Source organism: Heterodontus francisci, chromosome 16 (assembly GCF_036365525.1).
Source record: "Heterodontus francisci isolate sHetFra1 chromosome 16, sHetFra1.hap1, whole genome shotgun sequence".
Lineage (NCBI taxonomy): Eukaryota > Metazoa > Chordata > Chondrichthyes > Heterodontiformes > Heterodontidae > Heterodontus > Heterodontus francisci.
Window position 1 is genome coordinate 72,200,666 of NC_090386.1, and position 19,933 is coordinate 72,220,598.

The window sequence follows — 19,933 nt, forward strand, 5'->3', positions numbered from 1 at the left end:
CAGTAGGGCAAGGGGAGATGTAGAAAGCTAGTTGAACATGCAGGTTGACGTATGTGAAGTTTAGAAGTGACAGGAAGTCGGAGTTTAGAGGGGCACTGCCCATAATAGTAATGCAGAGACAAAATGCAAAACTGAGAGTCTTGGAAATCTGAAATAAAAACAGATATGCTGGATATATACAGCTAGTCTGACAGCATCTTAGAAAAGACAGATTAACATTTCAGTTCTGAACTTTCAACAGAACTGGTAGTGGTAAAGGACAAAGGAGGGAGAACAACTATAGATAGGTAAAGAATATCAGACATATGCTAACTACTTCATAAAGAGGGAACCATTGGATTTAGTTGTCTAATCAACCAATAGATTTCAAAATGCAAGTAAGGCTCCATACTACACAATGGTTATTTCAGTCATTTGAAAACACAAAAGGTTTCCAGTATTTAGTTTTCTTGTATTATGGACTATAATGAAATTGCTGTACCATTAATGTTCTGATGGTGGTGCTGCTGTGAGCAGTAACTAAATAGGTCACCAGTGCCACCAGCAGGTGCTCAGCTGCACTTTAACGCACAATACATTACAAAAAATATAATTTAATTCTAATCTTTAAAAAATTTAATGGTTTCAAAAATTAGGGCAGGGATTTAAAATCTCTGAACATTCTATGTGAATAAGGTTTTTACATTTAGTTTTAAGAACAACAGTGATTTGCATTTATATAGCGCATTTCACATTTTTTTTTTAAATTCAAGACATTTTGCAGATGGGCATATGGAAAATGGATGCCAAGACTGTAAAGGTGAGATTAAAAGGGTGGCCAAAAGCTTTCTAAAAGAGGTGGATTCTGAGGAGTTTTAAAGGATGTGAAAGTGGTGGAGAGACAGACGGAGTTAAAGAGGAAATTCCAAAGAGGATGACTCAGGCAGTTGAAGTTTCTGCTCTCAACACAATGTATCAAAGAGAAGAGAAAAAATACAAAAGGCGAGAGTCAACAGAATGAGAGGTAGGGGGAATATAGGGTGATAGCAGAGATAGGGAAGGAAATAGATAATGGAGAAATTTAAAGACAAAGACGAGGATTTCAAATGTGAGGTGTTTAGAGATGGAAAGCCGCTGTAGACTGGCAAGACTAGAATAATTAGTGAGTGGGACTTAGTGTGAGACTTTGTATGCACCAGAGATTTAAACAAGGAGTTGAGAGAAATTGTGGACTGTAAGAGCTGGGCTGCATCAATGTGCATATTGATGTTGAACCCATGTCTTCTGGTTTTGTTACTGAAAAACAGCATGTAGATGAAGAGGAACAGGCCTAAGGTAGTTCCTTGGAGGATTCTGGAGCTGATGGTGCAATGTTGGGTGGAGAAGTAATTGCTGGAGATAACTGGAAACATGCAAGGGCAGTCCCCTGGAACTGGATTACAAAGGACATATGTTGGAAAAGGTGGCATGGTGAACTAAGGAAAGCAGTGGAACATAGGAACATAGAAGCAGGACTAGGCCATTCAGCCCATCGAACCTGCCCCACCATTCAATATGATCATGGCTGATCATCCACTTCAATGCCTTTTTCCCACACTATTCTCATATCCCCTTATGGAGAAGTCAAGAAAATTGAAGGTCAAGGAGGAGTAAAGCAACACTGTCATAGTGGCTGATGATGTTGATTATGACTTTTGTTGGGGCCATTTTGTTGCTTTGAGAAGAGTGGAGACTGGACTGGTAGGATTCAAACAGGGAGTTATAGAAGAAATGAGTGTAGTTCTGGGAGGTGACAATGTGTTCATGTTAAGATGGGTTATATTTGGGTTTTACTTAAGAATAGGAGTCGGCCATTCAGTGGCTCTGACTGTTCTGACATTTGGATTAGATTATGGCTGATCTGCACCTCAACTCCATTTACTGCCTTTGCTCCATATCCCTTGATACCCATAGCAAACAAAAATCGATTGATTTCATTCTTGAAAATTTCAATTAACCCATAATTCACAGCCTTTTGGAGGAGTGAGTTCCAGATTTCTAGTACTTTTTGTGTGAAAAAGTGCTTCCTGATTTCACTCCTGAATGGCCTAGCCCTAATCAATAGATTATGTCCCCTTGTATTGGATTCCCCCACGAGAGAAAATAGTTTCTTTGTATGTACCCTATAAAATCCCTTTATCATTTTAAACACTTTGAATAGATCACCCCTCAACCTTCTAAACTTAAGGGACTGCAAGCTAAACTTCTGCAGTGTGTCCTTATATAACTTCTTAAGTCTGGAAAATCTGTACTATGTCCCTTCTAAGGCAAATTTATCTTTCCTGAGATTTGGTGTCTAATACTAAACACAGCACTTCCGCTGGGCGTCTGACCAAGGCTCAGCACAATTAAAGCATCATTTCACTTTTGAATTCCATTTTGAGATAAAGACTAACTTTCCATTAGCCTTTTTGATCACTTTATTTGATTTGTGTACAGGGTCACCTAAATCTCTTTGCTCCTCCACAGCTCCCAGTTTCTCACCATTGAGAAAGTATTTTGATTTGTGTTTCTCAGATCCAAAGTGGATGACCTCACCATATTGAACCACCTTATGCGATGGTTTTGCTCACTGACTTTGTTTGTTAATATCCATTGCAATTTCCTTCATCCATCCACAGAATTTGCTGTGCTGCAAACTTGAATATACAACTCTATTCCTTCATCCAAGTCATTATACATATGGTGAAAAGCTGAGGCCCCAATACAGGGCCCAGGCGACACTACTTGTCACATCCCGTCAATCAGAGAACAAACCTGTTGTCCCAACCAATTCATAATGCTTGTCACAAGGGTACCTCCAATTCCATGTGTTCTCATTTTTTGAATTAAGCTATTGTGGAACCTTCTGGAAGTCATAGAGAGAGATACAGCACTGAAATAGGCCCTTCGGCCCACTGAGTCTGTGCTGACCATCAACCACCAATTTATACTAATCCTACATTAATCCCATATTTCCTACCACATCCCCAACTTCCCTCAATTCTCCTACCAACACTAGGGGCAATTTACAATGGCCAATTTACCTATCAATCTGCAAGTCTTTGGCTGTGGGAGGAAACCAGAGCACCCAGCGAAAACCCACGTGGTCACAGGGAGAACTTGCAAACTCCACACAGGCAGGACCCAGAACCGAACCCGGGTTGCTGGAGCTGTGAGGCTGCGGTGCTAACCACTGCGCCACTGTGCTGCCCATAGACAACTTCCATATCTACCATGCTAGTAACTTTCTTGAAAAATTTAGCTAGATTAGTCAGGCATAACCTAAACTTGATATTGTCTCTTACCTCATTTGTTGACCATGGTTGCTTATTGACACAAGCTGAACCTTTGCCTTTTTGGGGTGTTTATTGGTTTTGTATCATGTCAAATACTTCTTTGAATACTTCCCATTGTTTTTCTGTAGGTTTCCCCATTTAAAGTGTAATGAAAATGTTGATACACAATCTGCTTTCCATTACTAGATGTCGGTAATTCATTTCGTAAATGACATCTATTGAGTTTAAAGTATGGAAGGACATCGATGCGTAAAACTGTCACTGAAAATAGGGTTTGGACAGCTTGACATTAGGCTGCTATTTTTGACATTGTTCATCTCAAGTGTTATGCAGCAGAACAGTTGCTGATATTGAGAATGGTTTTTCTTATGATCTCTGTGAGGATACTGCTTTGGTCTAAAAGAACTGCCGCCTACTCACACACAGTATTGTTACCTTTTAAAGACATATGTGTGGCTGTGGAAAGTTTGTTCATTCAATCATTTGGATAATGTAGTTCTACAATGGTACAGAAAGGATAGCAAGAATTTGACCTTTAATACCCAAGGATTAAGATAATGGTCTAAAGCTTATGTTGTCAAACAAGAATTTTTCAAATATAGCTCTACTTGACTCTTGTGGTGAATGGAGGTGGGTTTTGCCCCCATTTACATATATTTTCAGTGGGCTCCACATCATTGCTTGTTTCTCTGCTTTTTGCATGAAATTTGTGTATGTGGTGTATCCATGATTCTCTTTACAGCATCAGTGTCCCTTCCATGGGTTGGAGGGCATTTGTGTGCTCACTAGGATTGTGAATATTAAGCATGTGAAGGTGTCATCAAAAATTGACATCATTTTCACAGAGTGTAAAAAGTAATTTTTTGTTTACCCACTCTGCTCCTAAAAATCTGCCTTATAAAAATCATATAAAAGTTAAATCCAAGTAGAATACAGTAAGGTTATATATTGCATGTGCTGTAAAATGTTCATAGCTGATGCTGATACCTTGCTCTCTCCTTTATTTATGATCTAAATCTTAGTTCTTTTGAATTCTAATTTATCTTATTCCACTTTCTCTATGATGTATGCACCTGTTGTTTTGTGTCTGTCCTTGGCATGGAATCCTCCAGTCTTCTGCTTAAAAATTCTCTTTCTCAAAGAATGTTTGATCTACCTCCACTCATCCTTGATGCCTGCCTTTATTATTCTCTCCCTTTATCTCTTTTTCTAGATGGCTCCCTTTCTTTGTGTCTGTTTATCTCCATTTTCTGATGTCTCCCTTTCTTTCTCACTCGTATGTGTTGAAAGGCTTAACTTCCTCAGCTACACCATACTGTATCACGAGAGAGATGGTACTGAGAGCCTACACTTCTTCCAAGGTTTTCAGCAATCAGTACTGTTTCAGTATATCCCAAGACTTTACTGCCTGTTTTGGAGATTCTGGATCCGTCAGGTAAATACTGATTCACACTTTCTTTTTCCAAGCTAATTTCTAATTATTTTTCCTCTCCTGTTCTCTTTACAGTCAAAAATGCCAGTTGACACCAGACATTAGCCAATGTTGCTTGAAGGAGCTGCATGAGAACATGCTAGTGAGGATTCTCCCAGTAGCTTTCTGCTTGTTCTGTAGAATAGCACTCGTCTTGCATCTTGGTAGTGTGGGTACAATCAGCAATTTGGTAGGCAGGATACATGATCCTGTGTCAAGCCATCTACGAAGCCTCTATTCATGCTCCACTGAAATATGCATCATGCTAACCTCAATTCTGTTATTATATATAAGAAAATCAAAGACTCCTCACTAGCTTACAATGCATATGCTGCTGGAATTATCATTTTAGGTAATTAATAATACAATATTAATGCTAACATACCTGAATCGGACATCTGTGAAACACTGAAATTATTGGGATTTCATAATGATTCCAGGTTGGAAAGTGTTAATCTAGAATTCTTTCTGTAATGAAATAGTCTTTCATATTCATTTCAATATAAACACTGACCGCATTTACATAGTTGCAAGATGCAGATGTCATGAATGTCAGTACAAAGCCCAATGCTCAGTTTACTATTTACCACAATTCACGGGCATGAACCCACAACGTTTTTACTCAGGCAACAGTACTATCATGTAGTCAAGCTGACAAATGTGTGAAATATTCCAGTTCTCTGCCTGAAATAAACAGCATTGCAGGCATGTTTGGAAAGTAATTTCAATACGTTTAGAATCACATCAGTACCTAAATGCCAGCTTGGTTCTGCATGAGAAGGTTGTGGGTTCATGTCCAGATACAGGACTTCAGCACACATTGCAGATGACACTTGAGTGGAGCTTATATGAGAGTGCATCATTATCTCTGATTGAGCCACCTCCCCAAAGCATTTTTATCTAGCTGTCTGTGAGGTAACTGTCCATTACCTCGGTGCTGGTTTATACAGCTAACAATGCAAGAATTGCTCCTGGGTAAGTTCAATAGGTTCGTAATCAGCAAATCTGTTATCTCAATAGAATTTAACGTCAGTCATTTGTTTGATAAGTCAGTTGGCTACCAGTAGACACTCAACCTTCAGGCTTACCCAGAATCTCAGACAAATGGGGCCAGTCTCCACACATCACTTCCGCCATTCCAGTGGGAAACAAAGTGGGAACCAATGTAGCCTGGAGAGTGTAATGTAACTTGTGAAGGTTTTTAAGTGACTTTGTATAGTAAAACACACAACCCATTGCTCCTCAATTGGAATAGTCTTGCTCAGATTCTAAACGGAACTGATGATTTTATTTTTAATGAAATCTCAGTTCTTAGTTGCTCACATATATTTTTCCAGCACAACACCAGTCTATTTCCTGTGACCTTTTACCTTTTATACCACAACCATGTGACTGCAAAGCACTTCCCTTTATCTTTCAAAAGGCAACTGTTTCTTTAAATAGGTCACTAAAGATTGTCCTGGTTATCAGGTTGCAAGTGTGTTTGCGAAAGAAAGCCATTCATTTCCTGCCGGCCTTTTTGACCTTCCAATATCTTGGCATCCAACATTAGTAAAGTAGCCAATGTCATTTTAGAGCAACATTCCACAGTAATTGACTTATAATTAATGTCAGGATATGTATGTTCCCTTTCAGCAACTTAGCCATGAGCAACACCTGAGCAGTGAAAAAGGCAAGCCAGGTTAACAGCTAAACATCATAGCATTGCTTAAAATTCCAGACAACCTGTGAGCAACACCTCAAAGTCCATTAGCTAAAAGAAAAAACGTTTACACTAATAGTAAGACAATTAATAAGAGAATGACAAAAAAACCAGGCCAGAGATTTTTTAAAAACCCCAAAAACATAACTGGGAAAGTTAATTGTTGGAGGTAGAGAAAAAACTACAAAGAGAAAAGTGGTAAGGTAAAAAGCTGAAATCATGAAGAAAGTTAGGTAAATTTCTAGTTGCACACCCCGGCACAAGATTTATCCTGATGAGCCAGAAAATGGAAAACAGGAAAGAAGAAAAATAATGGAGGAGCAAAAAACAAAAGAAAGGTACTTGTGTGAGCAGATGCGCTGCATTCCCTTGTTGGAAACCTTTCTGTTCTGTAAAACAGTCAGTTTAGAATTATCAAAATATTTATCTAGCAACATTTTGTTAATGATACATTGAAAGCAGTAATTCTAACCACTTAGCAGGAATGTACAAACAGCCTTAGGAAATTTATTGGCACTGCACAGCAATATTTAATTCATTTGCTTTGATTGCTTTGATTGCAATTGAATTTTTCCATCCATTTAAGTGATCACAGTGAATATAAACAAGTTTTCTGCTAAAACTTTTCAACTGAGCAAAAAAAAAAATCCCCTAGGATTTTTATAATAGGCATTTTTTACTCCAGGATTTTTGCTTTTGCTGCTCTAATGGTAATGCATCTCTACACTAAGTTCAATGAAATATATAATGTTTTCATAGATTATTCTGCAGCTAGTTGATTCAACTATGCTGTCCACTGTGGTTGGTTAAAGTTTTGTTTCATCACAAGCCACTGTTAAAAATTGATCTGGCGTAATAATACAATGATATAAATTACTATCAGTAATGTTATATGACTGAAATGCAACGGTATCAACTTTTTCTATTTTTGAAGTATAAATGCATTTATTTTAAAGCAGGAATGAGAAAATTTGATATAAATATGTTAAGAGTTTGTCTGATTATGTATCTAATAGTAATTTCTACCCTACAGTTTTCAGACTTACAGAGCTATCCAAAGTTTGCAGTAGTTACATTGGTGCAGATCAGTTAATTTGGCATAATTTAGATACTAGTATGTAAGTGGTATAAATTTTCTCATAAATTTATAGTTAGTATCGATAAATGTTGTTAATATTTTATTTTGTAATGAGACCTGTTTTAGTTGTTAGTATATTAACTCATTGACAAACCTAAGATGTTCAATGTCTCACAGATTCACAAAGATTAATTCTTGTGCCTATCAGCAGTTGCCAAATATTTAATCCAGTATCACAAGGTAGAAAGCTTTTGCTAAAGTGCAGTTTTCTGTAATGTGTCTACAAATGGTTGTTTGTAGAATCATTGCTTAAAAATTCTTCAACTTGCAGACAAATAGCAGAAAAGTGTATCAGCAAATTTACCAATGCTTCGTCAATTGACTTTCAGCAGTCAAGTCATATGGTAAGTATTTATCACTTCAAACAAGGTGGAAAGTTAGGTAGTCCAATAGTTGGTACTTCTGTCCCAAAAACTGCAAAAAAAATCCATATTCTCTGTCTCCCCCTCTCTCACTGTTTTCCCCCACCCCAAACTGATGGCTTGGGACAAGGTTGCATGGTGTCTTCCAGTTACATGTGACCATTACTCATGTGTGAGGTTGACAGGAGTGTCAGCAGGCACATCATCTGTGGAGAGAAGCTGAGCCTGGTCAGTCCACTCAACATCCACATATACATACTACCAGCAGGGATTACTGGACAGCAATCAGGAACCAGAACTCTGTTTTGAATTTCTCTTCCCTAACCCATTTCGAACAGCCCTCCTGATATGAAGAATGCGTGCAACCACATTAGTGAAAAATCCAGCCCCTTGAATTGCTTTGCAAGGACCTTTACTCAGATCCGAATTGGTGTGTTTCCTCTGAAAGTATAAATGTTCTTGTGCCCATTGATTAGGTGCTAATGAAGAGTGGAAATTTGTAGGCTGGTGAAATCAGTCTTATGAATATGTTATTCATCAGCATGGCTTTGCTGTGCTTTGTTGCAGAGGGCACAGGAAGACTCTTCTTTGAATTCTACCGACTACTTCATGACACCAAACCAAAGGAGTGGGAAGACAGGCCTTTCTTCTGGTTATTTGAAAATGTTGTTGCCATGGGCGTCAATGATAAAAGGGACATTTCACGTTTCTTGGAGGTAGTATTTAAACTCTGTCCAGTTATACAGTTATATTGTTTCCCACCTATTCTCAATTGTATTAATTATGGTAATTCTGACCATAATGCTGCACTATGACAAGTCATTTATGGCTCTCATTAATGAAGAAATTAGACAAAAAGATTATTGACTGAACTGGCCCTTATTGTGTGCACGGGCAAAGATAAATGAAAATGGGTGAAAAAGGTTAGGATTTGCATTTATGTACTCATTTACAATTTTCACTACATGTGTAAAAGAAGAAAACTGCATTTATTGAATATACAGCAAAATCAAGTGCAAATGTTGCAATCATGATACATTGGTCAGCAAAAATGTACGGTCACACTCAGTTATAAGTTGCATGCCTGGTTTGTGGCTCATAAAAACCTATTTACTTCTGTAGTTTATAGTAGGCAAATGGCCTGGAGGCACAAATTGCTATTTTTGTTTTAAGAGATTACCTGCTTTTTTTTTTAAGAAAATGAACTTGTTTGATTACTGTATTGATGGGAACAGGAATTTGCTTCTACAAAAACTTCCTTTGCAGTTCATGTATAGGGTAATGTGTTACAACCTCACTGAGACCATTAACATTAAAACATGAGATATGAACTTTCCAGACCAACCTGAAGAAGTACATGACAATATTTCGCATTAAGACTTTTACTAGAACAAACTAAAAATCAACATTAACTAAACAGTAATTTGTAAGTAGCTAATACACTAAATTACAGAGAAAGGTATTTCCCTTTAACTTATTAAAACACTTGAAAACCTCACACCACATTGATACCTTACACAATGTCCTCATTGAAGTGATACCTTTGCAGTTAAAAGTCCCAACCTCCTCCCAGTTGCAATGGGTTGGATCTCCCAGTCCTTCTCAGAGTCAGTGTCCTCGTCGCTCACTTCTTCTGAGCACTTTCAAACTGGACGTCTGTGAATAAGGTGATCTTGGTGACCCCATTGGTCTTTTTTTCCTATGCAAACCTCAGCTTTTGAATTGAGCTCAAGTCTTAGCAGTCTTTCACTGTATCAGTGTTCTGAGAGAAGATATTTTCTCTCTCTCTCTCCCTGTCTCTCTCTCTCTTTCCTGAGGCTGCCACTGCTGGTCTTTGTGTCTTCCAGTCTTCCTTACAGCCTCCAGACTTCAGAACGCCTGTTAAATTTATCTAGAATTAAAAGTCAATAGTCAATTGCTTTTTTCAATATGCAGAGTCCACAAGCCTGGCCATAGGAGAACCACCTGGGCCTTCCTTTGTTTCCAAGTGTTAAAAATTTCAACTTGAGTTTACGCCTTCAGAGCCCCTGGCTCCCTGTTTACGATCTGAGAGTCTGGGAGAGTGAAACCCATTGTTCTTCAGGTGTTACAGTCTTGCATTCTGCTTTCAAAAGGGTCTTTTATCTGGGTTTCTTGTTGGCATGGTACCCAGGATCCCTGTCTTGTCTCTAGGCAGTGTCGGTGTGAGGTCTCATGCCTCCTCTGAATCTTTCTTACACTACATTAGAAAAACCACAGATTTTGAAAACATAATTGCGCTACAAAGTCCAGCATTCATAACAAATTTTATTGACCTGTGTTATCAGTGACACCCTGACTTTGGTGAAACCTGCCATTAGGAAAAAAACTACTTGCTTATTCTCGCTCAAGGGAAAAGTGATTAAATCGTTTCAATACATTGCGCACCTATTTTATGCAGAACTGCATAAGACTGACTAATGCTACGAATAGTCTTACTGGCTTCTGAAAGAGCCTGAGGAAATAAATTTGAGGAGGCAAGCATCTTCATGGCTATTAGCAGCATTGTACCTATTGTACTGTTTGGCTGCAAACATTCTTCTTCATCCTTTTTCTCTTCCCCTAAGTAACTCAAATACAGTATAGGCCCAAGAAGAACAATACTATGTGAAATGGAATGGTGAAAAGATAAGAGTAGTCCACGGGTGAAGGTGCTAAATTGGGGGAAGGCTAATTATAACAATATTAGGCAGGAACTGAAAAATTTAGATTGGGGGCGGCTGTTTGAGGGTAAATCAACATCTGACATGTGGGAGTCTTTCAAACGTCAGCTGATTAGAATCCAGGACCAGCATGTTCCTGTGAGGAAGAAGGATAAGTTTGGCAAGTTTCGGGAACCTTGGATAACGCGGGATATTGTGAGCCGAATCAGAAAGAAAAAGGAAGCATTCGTAAGGGCTGGAAGGCTAGGAACAGACGAATCCCTTGAGGAATATAAAGACAGTAGGAAGGAACTTAAGCAAGGAGTCAGGAGGGCTAAAAGGGGTCATGAAAAGTCATTGGCAAACAGGATTAAGGATAATCCCAAGGCTTTTTATACGTATATAAATAGCAAGAGGGTAACAAGGGAAAGGGTTGGCCCACTCAAGGACAGAGAAGGGAATCTATGTGTGGAGCCAGAGGAAATGGGCGAGGTACTAAATGAGTACTTTGCATTGGTATTCACCAAAGAGAAGGACTTGCTGGATGATGAGCCGAGGGAAGGGAGTGTAGATAGTTTCAGTCATCTCATTATCAAAAAGGAGGAGGTGTTGGGTGTCTTGCAAAGCATTAAGGTAGATAAGTCCCCAGGGCCTGATGGAATCTACCCCAGAATACTGAGGGAGGCAAGGGAAGAAATTGCTGGGGCCTTGACAGAAATCTTTGCATCCTCATTGGCTACAGGTGAGGTCCCAGAGGACTGGAGAATAGCCAATGTTGTTCCTTTGTTTAAGAAGGGTAGCAAGGATAATCCAGGAAATTATAGGCCGGTGAGCCTTACGTCAGTGGTAGGGAAATTATTAGAGAGGATTCTTCGGGACAGGATTTACTCCCATTTGGAAACAAACAAACTTATTAGTGAGAGGCAGCATGGTTTTGTGAAGGGGAGGTCGTGTCTCACTAATTTGATTGAGTTTTTTGAGGAAGTGACAAAGATGCTTGATGAAGGAAGGGCAGTGGATGTTATCTATATGGACTTCGGTAAAGCCTTTGACATGGTCCCTCCTGGCAGACTGGTACAAAAGGTGAAGTCACACGGGATCAGAGGTGAGCTGGCAAGATGGATACAGAACTGGCTCAGTCACAGAAGACAGAGGGTAGCAGTGGAAGGGTGCTTTTCTGAATGGAGGGATGTGACTAGTGGTGTTCTGCAGGAATCAGTGCTGGGACCTTTGCTCTTTGTATATATAAATGATTTGGAGGAAAATGTAGCTGGTCTGATTAGTAAGTTTGCGGACGACACAAAGGTTGGTGGAGTTGCGGATAGTGATGAGGATTGTCAGAGGATACAGCAGGATATAGATCGGTTGGAGACTTGGGCGGAGAAATGGCAGATGGAGTTTAGTCCGGACAAATGTGAGGTAATGCATTTTGGAAGGTCTAATGCAGGTGGGAAGTATACAGTAAATGGCAGAACCCTTAGAAGTATTGACAGGCAGAGAGATCTGGGCGTACAGGTCCACAGGTCACTGAAAGTGGCAACGTAGGTGGATAAGGTAGTCAAGAAGGCATACGGCATGCTTGCCTTCATTGGTCAGGGCATAGAGTATAAAAATTGGCAAGGCATGCTGCAGCTGTACAGAACTTTAATTAGGCCACACTTAGAATATTGTGTGCAATTCTGATCGCCACACTACCAGAAGGATGTGGAGGCTTTGGAGAGGGTACAGAAGAGGTTTACCAGGATGTTGCCTGGTCTGGAGGGCATTAGCTGTGAGGAGAAGTTGGATAAACTCGGATTGTTTTCACTGGAACGACGGAGGTGGAGGGGCGACATGATAGAGGTTTACAAAGTTATGAGCGGCATGGACAGAGTGGATAGTCAGAAGCTTTTTCCCAGGTTGGAAGAGTCAGTTACTAGGGGACATAGGTTTAAGGTGAGAGGGGCAAAGTTTAGAGGGGATTTGCAAGGCAAGTTCTTTACACAGAGGGTGGTGAGTGCCTGGAACTTGCTGCCAGTGGAGGTGGTGGAAGCAGGTACGATAGCGACGTTGAAGAGGCATCTTGACAAATACATGAATAGGATGGGAATAGAGGGATACGGTCCCCGGAAGTGCAGAAGGTTTTAGTTTAGACTGGCATCAAGATCGGCGCAGGCTTGGAGGGCCGAATGGCCTGTTCCTGTTCTTTGTTCTTTGAAAGCTGACAATAGGTCCTATAAAACAGCCTTATAAAGCTACTATTCACACACACTGCAGCCCTGGTGCCTAAAATAATGAAATTGCTAGTTTTCCATTACACCCAAGAGAATTGCAACAGAAATTATATTTCTTCCTTACCCCTTTAATGACCTTTCCACCTCCTGTGCAGCCTTGTAACTGCTAATGCCAAGTTTATATGGCCATTAAAATCCTCCTCCTTATGATCAACATGAGTGGTGGATGATATGGAAGGCACTATGATGCTGTTTCTGTATTTTGATTTTTTTTAAAGTTAAATGCAAGTGCCTCTTTTAGGTGGGATCTGCTTGCTCCTGCTTGTTCCATCCCAGAAATGCACATCATGCGCAAAGTGGTCAGAACATAAGAAGCAGAAGCAGGAGTAGACCATACAGCCTTCAAGCCTGCTCCGTCATTCAGTACAATGATGGCTGATCTTCTGCCTCAACTCCACTTTCACGCCTGCTCCCCATATGCCTTGATTCACTGAGAGACCAAAAATCTATCTCAGCCTTGAATACACTCGGTAACGGAGCATCCACAACCCTCTGGGATAGAGAAATTTCTCTTTATCTCCGTCCCAAATGATTGATTCCTTATCCTGAGACTGTGTCCCCATGTTCCAGATTCCCCAGCCAGGGGAAACGAGCGCTCAGTGTCTACCCTGTCAAGCCCCTTCAAAATCTTGTATGTTTCAAAAGGCATTTGAGAAGGTGACACATAAAAGATTAATAGGCAAGATAAGGCCTCATTCTTCTAAACTCCAGAGACTGGAGACCCAGTTTACTCAGCCTCTCATCATAGGACAATTGTCTCATGTGAAACAATTTAGTGAACCTTCGTTGTACCACCTCCAAGGCAATCATTAGATATGGAGACCAAAACTGGTGCGATCACACCCTGGTACAAAACCCTATACAATTGTAGCAAGACTTCCTTATTCTTGTACTCCAATCTCCTTGCAATAAAGGCCAACATGCCATTTGCCTGCCCAATTGCGTGCTGTATCTACATGCTAATTTTCTGCGTTCCTAGTACAACTACATCCATGTCTCTCTCAACATCTAAATTTAAAAGTTTCATGTCTTTTTAAAAAATGTTCTGCTTTTCTATTATTACCAAAGCGAATAACCTCACACTTCCCCACCTTGTTGCCCACTCACTTAACCTATCTATACCTCTTTGCAGCCTCTTTGTGTCCTCCTCACAGTTTACATTCCCACCTAGCTTTGTATCGTCAACAAACTTGGATATATTAGTCTCGATCTCTTCGTCTAAGTCATTAATATAGATTGTAAATAATTAAGGCCCCGCACAGATCCTCACAGCACTCCACTAGTTACAGCCTGCCAAATTCAAAAGGCACCATTTATCACTACTCTGCTTCCTGTCTGTTAACCAATCTTCCATCCATGCTAACATATTATCTCCAATTCCATGAGCCCTTATCTTGCATCTTAAACTTTTGTATGGCAGCTTATTGAATGCCTTTTTGGAAATTCAAGTATACCATATGTAATGTTCCATAATGAATCTCTAGCCCTTTTTCCTCATCAGAAGATCCCAGAAAAGAAATTTAATATAGAATATTTCAACAAAGAAAATCAGTACCTGTAAATCATCTGTTCTTGCCTGTAGTTGCTCCAATAACATTTTCCCTCTTTTACTCTATTTCAGTGTAACCCCATTATGATTGATGCAATAGACGTGTCAGCAGCACACAGAGCTCGCTATTTTTGGGGAAACTTACCAGGAATGAACAGGTTAGATGTATTTCTGTTCTTTAAAGTATTTTTGAATTTTGTATAGTCATTAATTCAGTTACTTATCAAATACTTTGCGTATGTCGTAAAAAAATTAAAATAATATACTATACTAGTTTTCAGCGGTAACTCTGTTGGTAGAATTCTTGTCTCTGAGTCACAAGGTTCCAGGGTCAAGTCCCACTCCAGGGCTTGAGCACAAAAGTCAAGGCCGATGTTCCAATGCAGTGCTGAGGGAGAGCTGCATTGCTGGAGGTACTGTCTTTTGGATGAGAATTCATCTGCGGCCTGCTCAAGTGGATGTAAAAGATCCCATGGCACTATTTTGAAGAGCAGGGTAGTTATACCCAGTATCCTGGGCAATATTGATCCCTCAATCAACATCACAAAAATAGATTACCTGGTCATTTTCACATTGCTGTATGTGGGAGTTTTCTGTGTGTAAATTGGCTGCTGCTTTTCCTACATTACAACAGTGACTATGCTTCAAAAGTATTTCAGTGGCTGTAAAGCGCTTTAAGATGTCTGATGATAGTGAAAAGCACTATATAAATGCAAGTCTTTCTTTCTTTATAAAGTGTGATATTATTATGGCTTCCTTCAGGTGGAACTGTTGTTCAAACATGCATTTGAATGCTAGTCTACAAAAGGCTGGAAATTATATTGGCAGTATTAATAGATGAATGCTTAACCTGTTTATATGACATTCTCTGTCACTATTTTAACAGAGGTGTTAACCTGTTTAGAATAAATGGGTTATACCTACACCAAGATAGTGACAAGAGGAATTTCATACAAGCGCATTAACTATTTATCTGATAATATTGTTAACTGGACTCTTTAACCCTCTTAAATGTATGCTTGCTCCTTATTTTTAAAATTTTGGTGAACCTATGATAGGTACCACAGTGTCCTTTCATCTCTGGGACCTGAGCTTGGATCCAGCTCTAATTGATGGGAGGAAAGCTTTTTATTCTCTGTGACCTATAAAAGATCCTTATGTGAGATGGCACACAGAAGTCAAAGTGATGGTCTGTGTGCAAAATTAAACTACTCACACCACTGTAATAGGGAGTGTTCTGTTGAGGTCAGGATTAAGGTACATTGTTGGGGTAGAGTAGAGGGAGCTTTTGTTTGCATCTTGTTCTTGTAGCACCTGATCTGGAAGTACTTGAACCAGACACTGGGGCCAGGTTTTTTATGAGCCCCCCAAGGCAGGATCGGAGGTGGGGGGGCATGGAGTATCATGGTGGGGAGGGGGGGGGGGCGGTGAGCGGAGGGACAATCGCCCAGCGATCATCCCGGGGGCGGGATAGGCCAACGACAGCCTTCCCGCCCAAAGGTCAATTGAAGCCCTTATGTGGCCTATTAACGGCCAATTAAGGGCCTCTTCCTGCCACCACTGGAATCTTACCAGTAGCGGTGGTGGGAGAATGCTTTGTAAAGTGAGATGCACTCCCTGCGGGCTTGGGGGATGGGGGTGGTGGGGGAGAGGTCCCTCCTCCATGGGCAATTTCCTTTAAAAGGATGGGGATCCCGCCTCCTTAAACTTAGTATCAAAAAGACCGGAGGATCGCTCTGGTGGGGGCACAAAAAGGCAGGAGCGGGGTTTCCCATCTCCAGTACAAAATCCAGCCTCGGATGTGCAAAGTTGCAATTTTTTCCGTGTCCCACCATTGGCCCCCATCAAATAAAATTATGTCTCCAACCTGCAATATTGGTATCACAATCAATAATCTTTCAGTGTGAACATCATTAAGATCAACGACTGGAGCAACTGGCTGTCAATGTCTGCACTGCAAACAGTGTTGCCAAGAAAGCAGCCTTAAATCTCAATAACCCCCACCAAACTATAAAATATATGTATGACAAAAAAGGACGTGTCCTGATATAATCAGCATTGTGAAACTCACCATTCGCTCATTTATCCCTTAATTTATGAAAAATTCTTTCAGACTCATAATTTATTTGGTAAATTTAAACAAAAAGCAGCTGTGTATAATTGAATTTCACCTTGATAGGCTAGTATATATATCTTTTAAAAATGTTGTATCCTGGTTCTAGGTGGACTTTACTCTCCTTATTAAAAACTGAAATAGCTCAGAGATTACTTCCCTAACTCATAAGCAAATAATTCTTTGATCAAGAATTAAGTAAAATAAAGGCTTTCTTTGCCTGTAATATGTCTATAATGCTCATGGTTTTATTATAACCAGCAGGTTCTTCAGACAGGAATGTGGTTTTGTGATATGACATTAGCCTCTCACATTTTATGATGTCCTGGGATTGAAACAGCTATGTGTCAACTCATTGAATAACCTCCTAATCAATTGTATCTGATCTGTACGCTCATCAAAGTTGGCTGTTAAGGACAAATATTTATATTTCAAATTAATTAAAGGCATGTAATGCAAAATAATCTTTGAGTGTTCCACAGTTCTGGTAGTGGTCAATACATGTTCAGATTCATTAAACTCTATGAATTGGAGACTTAAGTAATTCAAGAGACTGTGCCATTCCAAGAGTTTGTCAGAAAGTGTTGAGAGAACATGGACTCTTTTATAGTTGCATTTGTTGTAAATTATTTCTTGACCTATATAGTATCTGTTTATAACATTTGTTTCTTTAAATTAGCTAATTGTAAATACATTTTATTGTTATAATTTGCACAAAATTGATGGAAGTTCTGCATAGGTTCCAGTATTATTCCTAAGTAAGGCAAGTGTTCGCTCTTGGTTATGTTGACTCAGTACAGCAAAAAATGAAAGATGCAGATTGTAAGGACAGTATCCACTTAGGGAAACTTTTGTCAGGCTTTTATAGGAGAGAATGATGTTGGAATAGCCTAAGCCATGACTGTATTCTTAAATCTCCCATGTGAATCATGAGCATTGGAAAAACATTTCAGTGAATTATTAGTGTTGGCAACATTGAATAATTTCAAGATTATTTTAAACTCAAGGTTGAGATAATCAGGGTAATCTACCACCTTCATGCTGTCCCACTCCCAGTCCAATCCTCGAGGCCTTTTCTTCAGCAATGAGAGATGTCCATTAGGTGTCCGCAGCTGGCTGGTTCAATGACATTGTAGCCAAAGACCCAGGATTAGGTGTGCCTTGGACCTATTCATTCAAGCAGAGGCATCAATCCCTGTGCTCCGTGTGTGCCTGTTTTTGAATATATGTGAATTTTTCCCACAAAGTCTTCCAGAAGACTGCTGTTTAAGTCCTAGTTTATTATTCAAAAATAACAGAATTTTCTTATGCCTGAAGCACTCATTAGCATCCTCTCCTTTATGAAGTAAAAGTAATGTTAATTCTAATTATATGAAAGATAATCCTCAGACATCATGCTGATTAGTTAAAGTTTTGTTGAACATTTCACAGAACTGGTCTTGATTTTGATTTCAATTACCAGGGTACAGTGTTAAAGCAGCTTTGCTAGTTCATTCAGATCACATGCAGCAACATGAGCTGTTCATACATTACTTGATACAGCACTGTAAGCAGTGCATCATTTACAGCCCAGTTCAGTAACTGAGAAACCTGTATCTGAATAATTTATATTCCTCATATTATTCCGGTCGCAAAATTATGAAATGGGAATATGACGAAACAGACAGTTTGGGGTGGTAATAAGGTTGATTTGTTTTGAGCTACGAGGAGAGATTATTTTTTGGGAACAGGCAATCAGATTAGTCTCACTCTATCTGGTCTATTACTTCCTCTAGGTAAGCAACAAAAGTGATTTCAGGTTTCAGTAATTAAAATTACAAGAAAAGATTGAGGAAGTTGAATTTCTTTCCTTTGAAGAACTGGAGACTTTGAAGTGACCTAATTGAAGTTCTCAAATCTTTGAAGGGGATTGACAAAACTCCCAGGGATAATGAAGTGAAATTGGTAGACGCCAGCAGCATGAAACAGGCTCATAGCAAATCGACAGCTGATTTTTTTTTCCCTCATCCATTAACTTTGAAAATATCGTCAAGATTTTTAATTTCAAACCAAGTAAAGGCAATGGTGAGACTAGGAAATGAATCTCCAAAAAATGTTTGGATTATTGTTCTGTGAACTTCAGTGGAAAGAAGATCAGGTACGATGAAAAATCGGCAGCTGATTTACAACAAGCCCTTTCGCTCTGCTGACATAGAATACTTTCACCCCGTATAAATTTAAGAATGAGGAAATTGAGAGTAAAAAGGGAAGTTAGGCAATAATTTTCACCCCAAGATAATAGAATTGTGGAATAAGTTCTTGGGTAAAGTCATAGGAGTGGACAATATAATTGGGATCATGAAGCAGTTCTTTAACTGCCGGAGAACGATCTGAGAAGTACACTGAAAAACTGGGTAGCTGAGGTTAATGAAAAAGCACTAGTCTTTTTAAACTTATTGCCCTCTTTTGATCTAAAAATTCTTGTATTTTGTATAGCGTGACAAGAATATAACTGACTAATAGCTCTGCTACTTTTGAGTCTGATTGACATGTAACATGTATTTTCCAAATTTTAACTCTATTATGTGTATCGGCAGCACCGTGACAGGGCACACTTAAATGCATTATGGTAGAATTTCTGCTAGTTTGCATTAGGTTTAGCAGTGCAATTCGAGTGAAATTGGCTGAAACCCCTGCGTAAGTTACATCTAGTGTAAATCGAGTTTCTGCAATGTTTTTAACGCTTGTTTAAAAATAACTTTGTCCGATGCTGGTCCTGTCTACAAACCTGACCAATTCTAAGATCGAAATAGTGGCAATGGCAAGTTTTCACCAGCTGTGACAGTTCGAGGAGGGTTTTCAAACTGAACTTGCTTTCTTGGGCAAACATGTTTAATAGATCTTACATATTAAAAGTATTTAATTTACTAAGAAACTGATTAGTGTATGCCAATGAAAAAATGATTCAGTATAACTTTGCCATTTTCAGTGTTTAAAATCAGGTTACTCACAGGTGGAAGACTAGACACTTATTATAAATGTTTAACTTTTAGTGATAAACCCATTTTCAGCTGTTTTGATAAAACTGCACTGGATACCACCATAAATACATCATTGAATATCGAAAGATTTTACATTTGTGATTATACAAATCAATTTTAGCGCAAACTCTAACTGCAACCTAACAGCACGATTTCAAATCCTATTTCCCAATTGCATCCAAAATGGAAACTCTAACCCATTACTCTTATTGACTGTCATCATTTCAAAAAAAACCTCATGCATATAAAGATATTTGCTGGGAATTTCATAGGGCTTTTCCCTGATTGGCCACTGTAACCTCAAGTAGATACATGAACTGGATTTACACTGATCTACTGCTGAAGTTAC

The 19,933-nt window shown here is 39.2% G+C and overlaps 1 protein-coding gene across 5 annotated transcripts in view; it reads left to right on the forward strand.

Annotated features, from left to right (window-relative positions):
• The window catches only part of LOC137378196 (DNA (cytosine-5)-methyltransferase 3B-like), a 313,202-nt gene that overhangs the window by 245,155 nt on the left and 48,114 nt on the right, over nt 1-19,933 (forward strand). For all 5 annotated transcript variants that reach the window (XM_068048370.1, XM_068048373.1, XM_068048372.1 and 2 more), the window contains exons 18-19: nt 8,537-8,685; nt 14,524-14,609. In XM_068048370.1, coding sequence (XP_067904471.1) covers nt 8,537-8,685; nt 14,524-14,609 — 235 coding nt within the window. The remainder of the gene's footprint in view (nt 1-8,536; nt 8,686-14,523; nt 14,610-19,933) is intronic.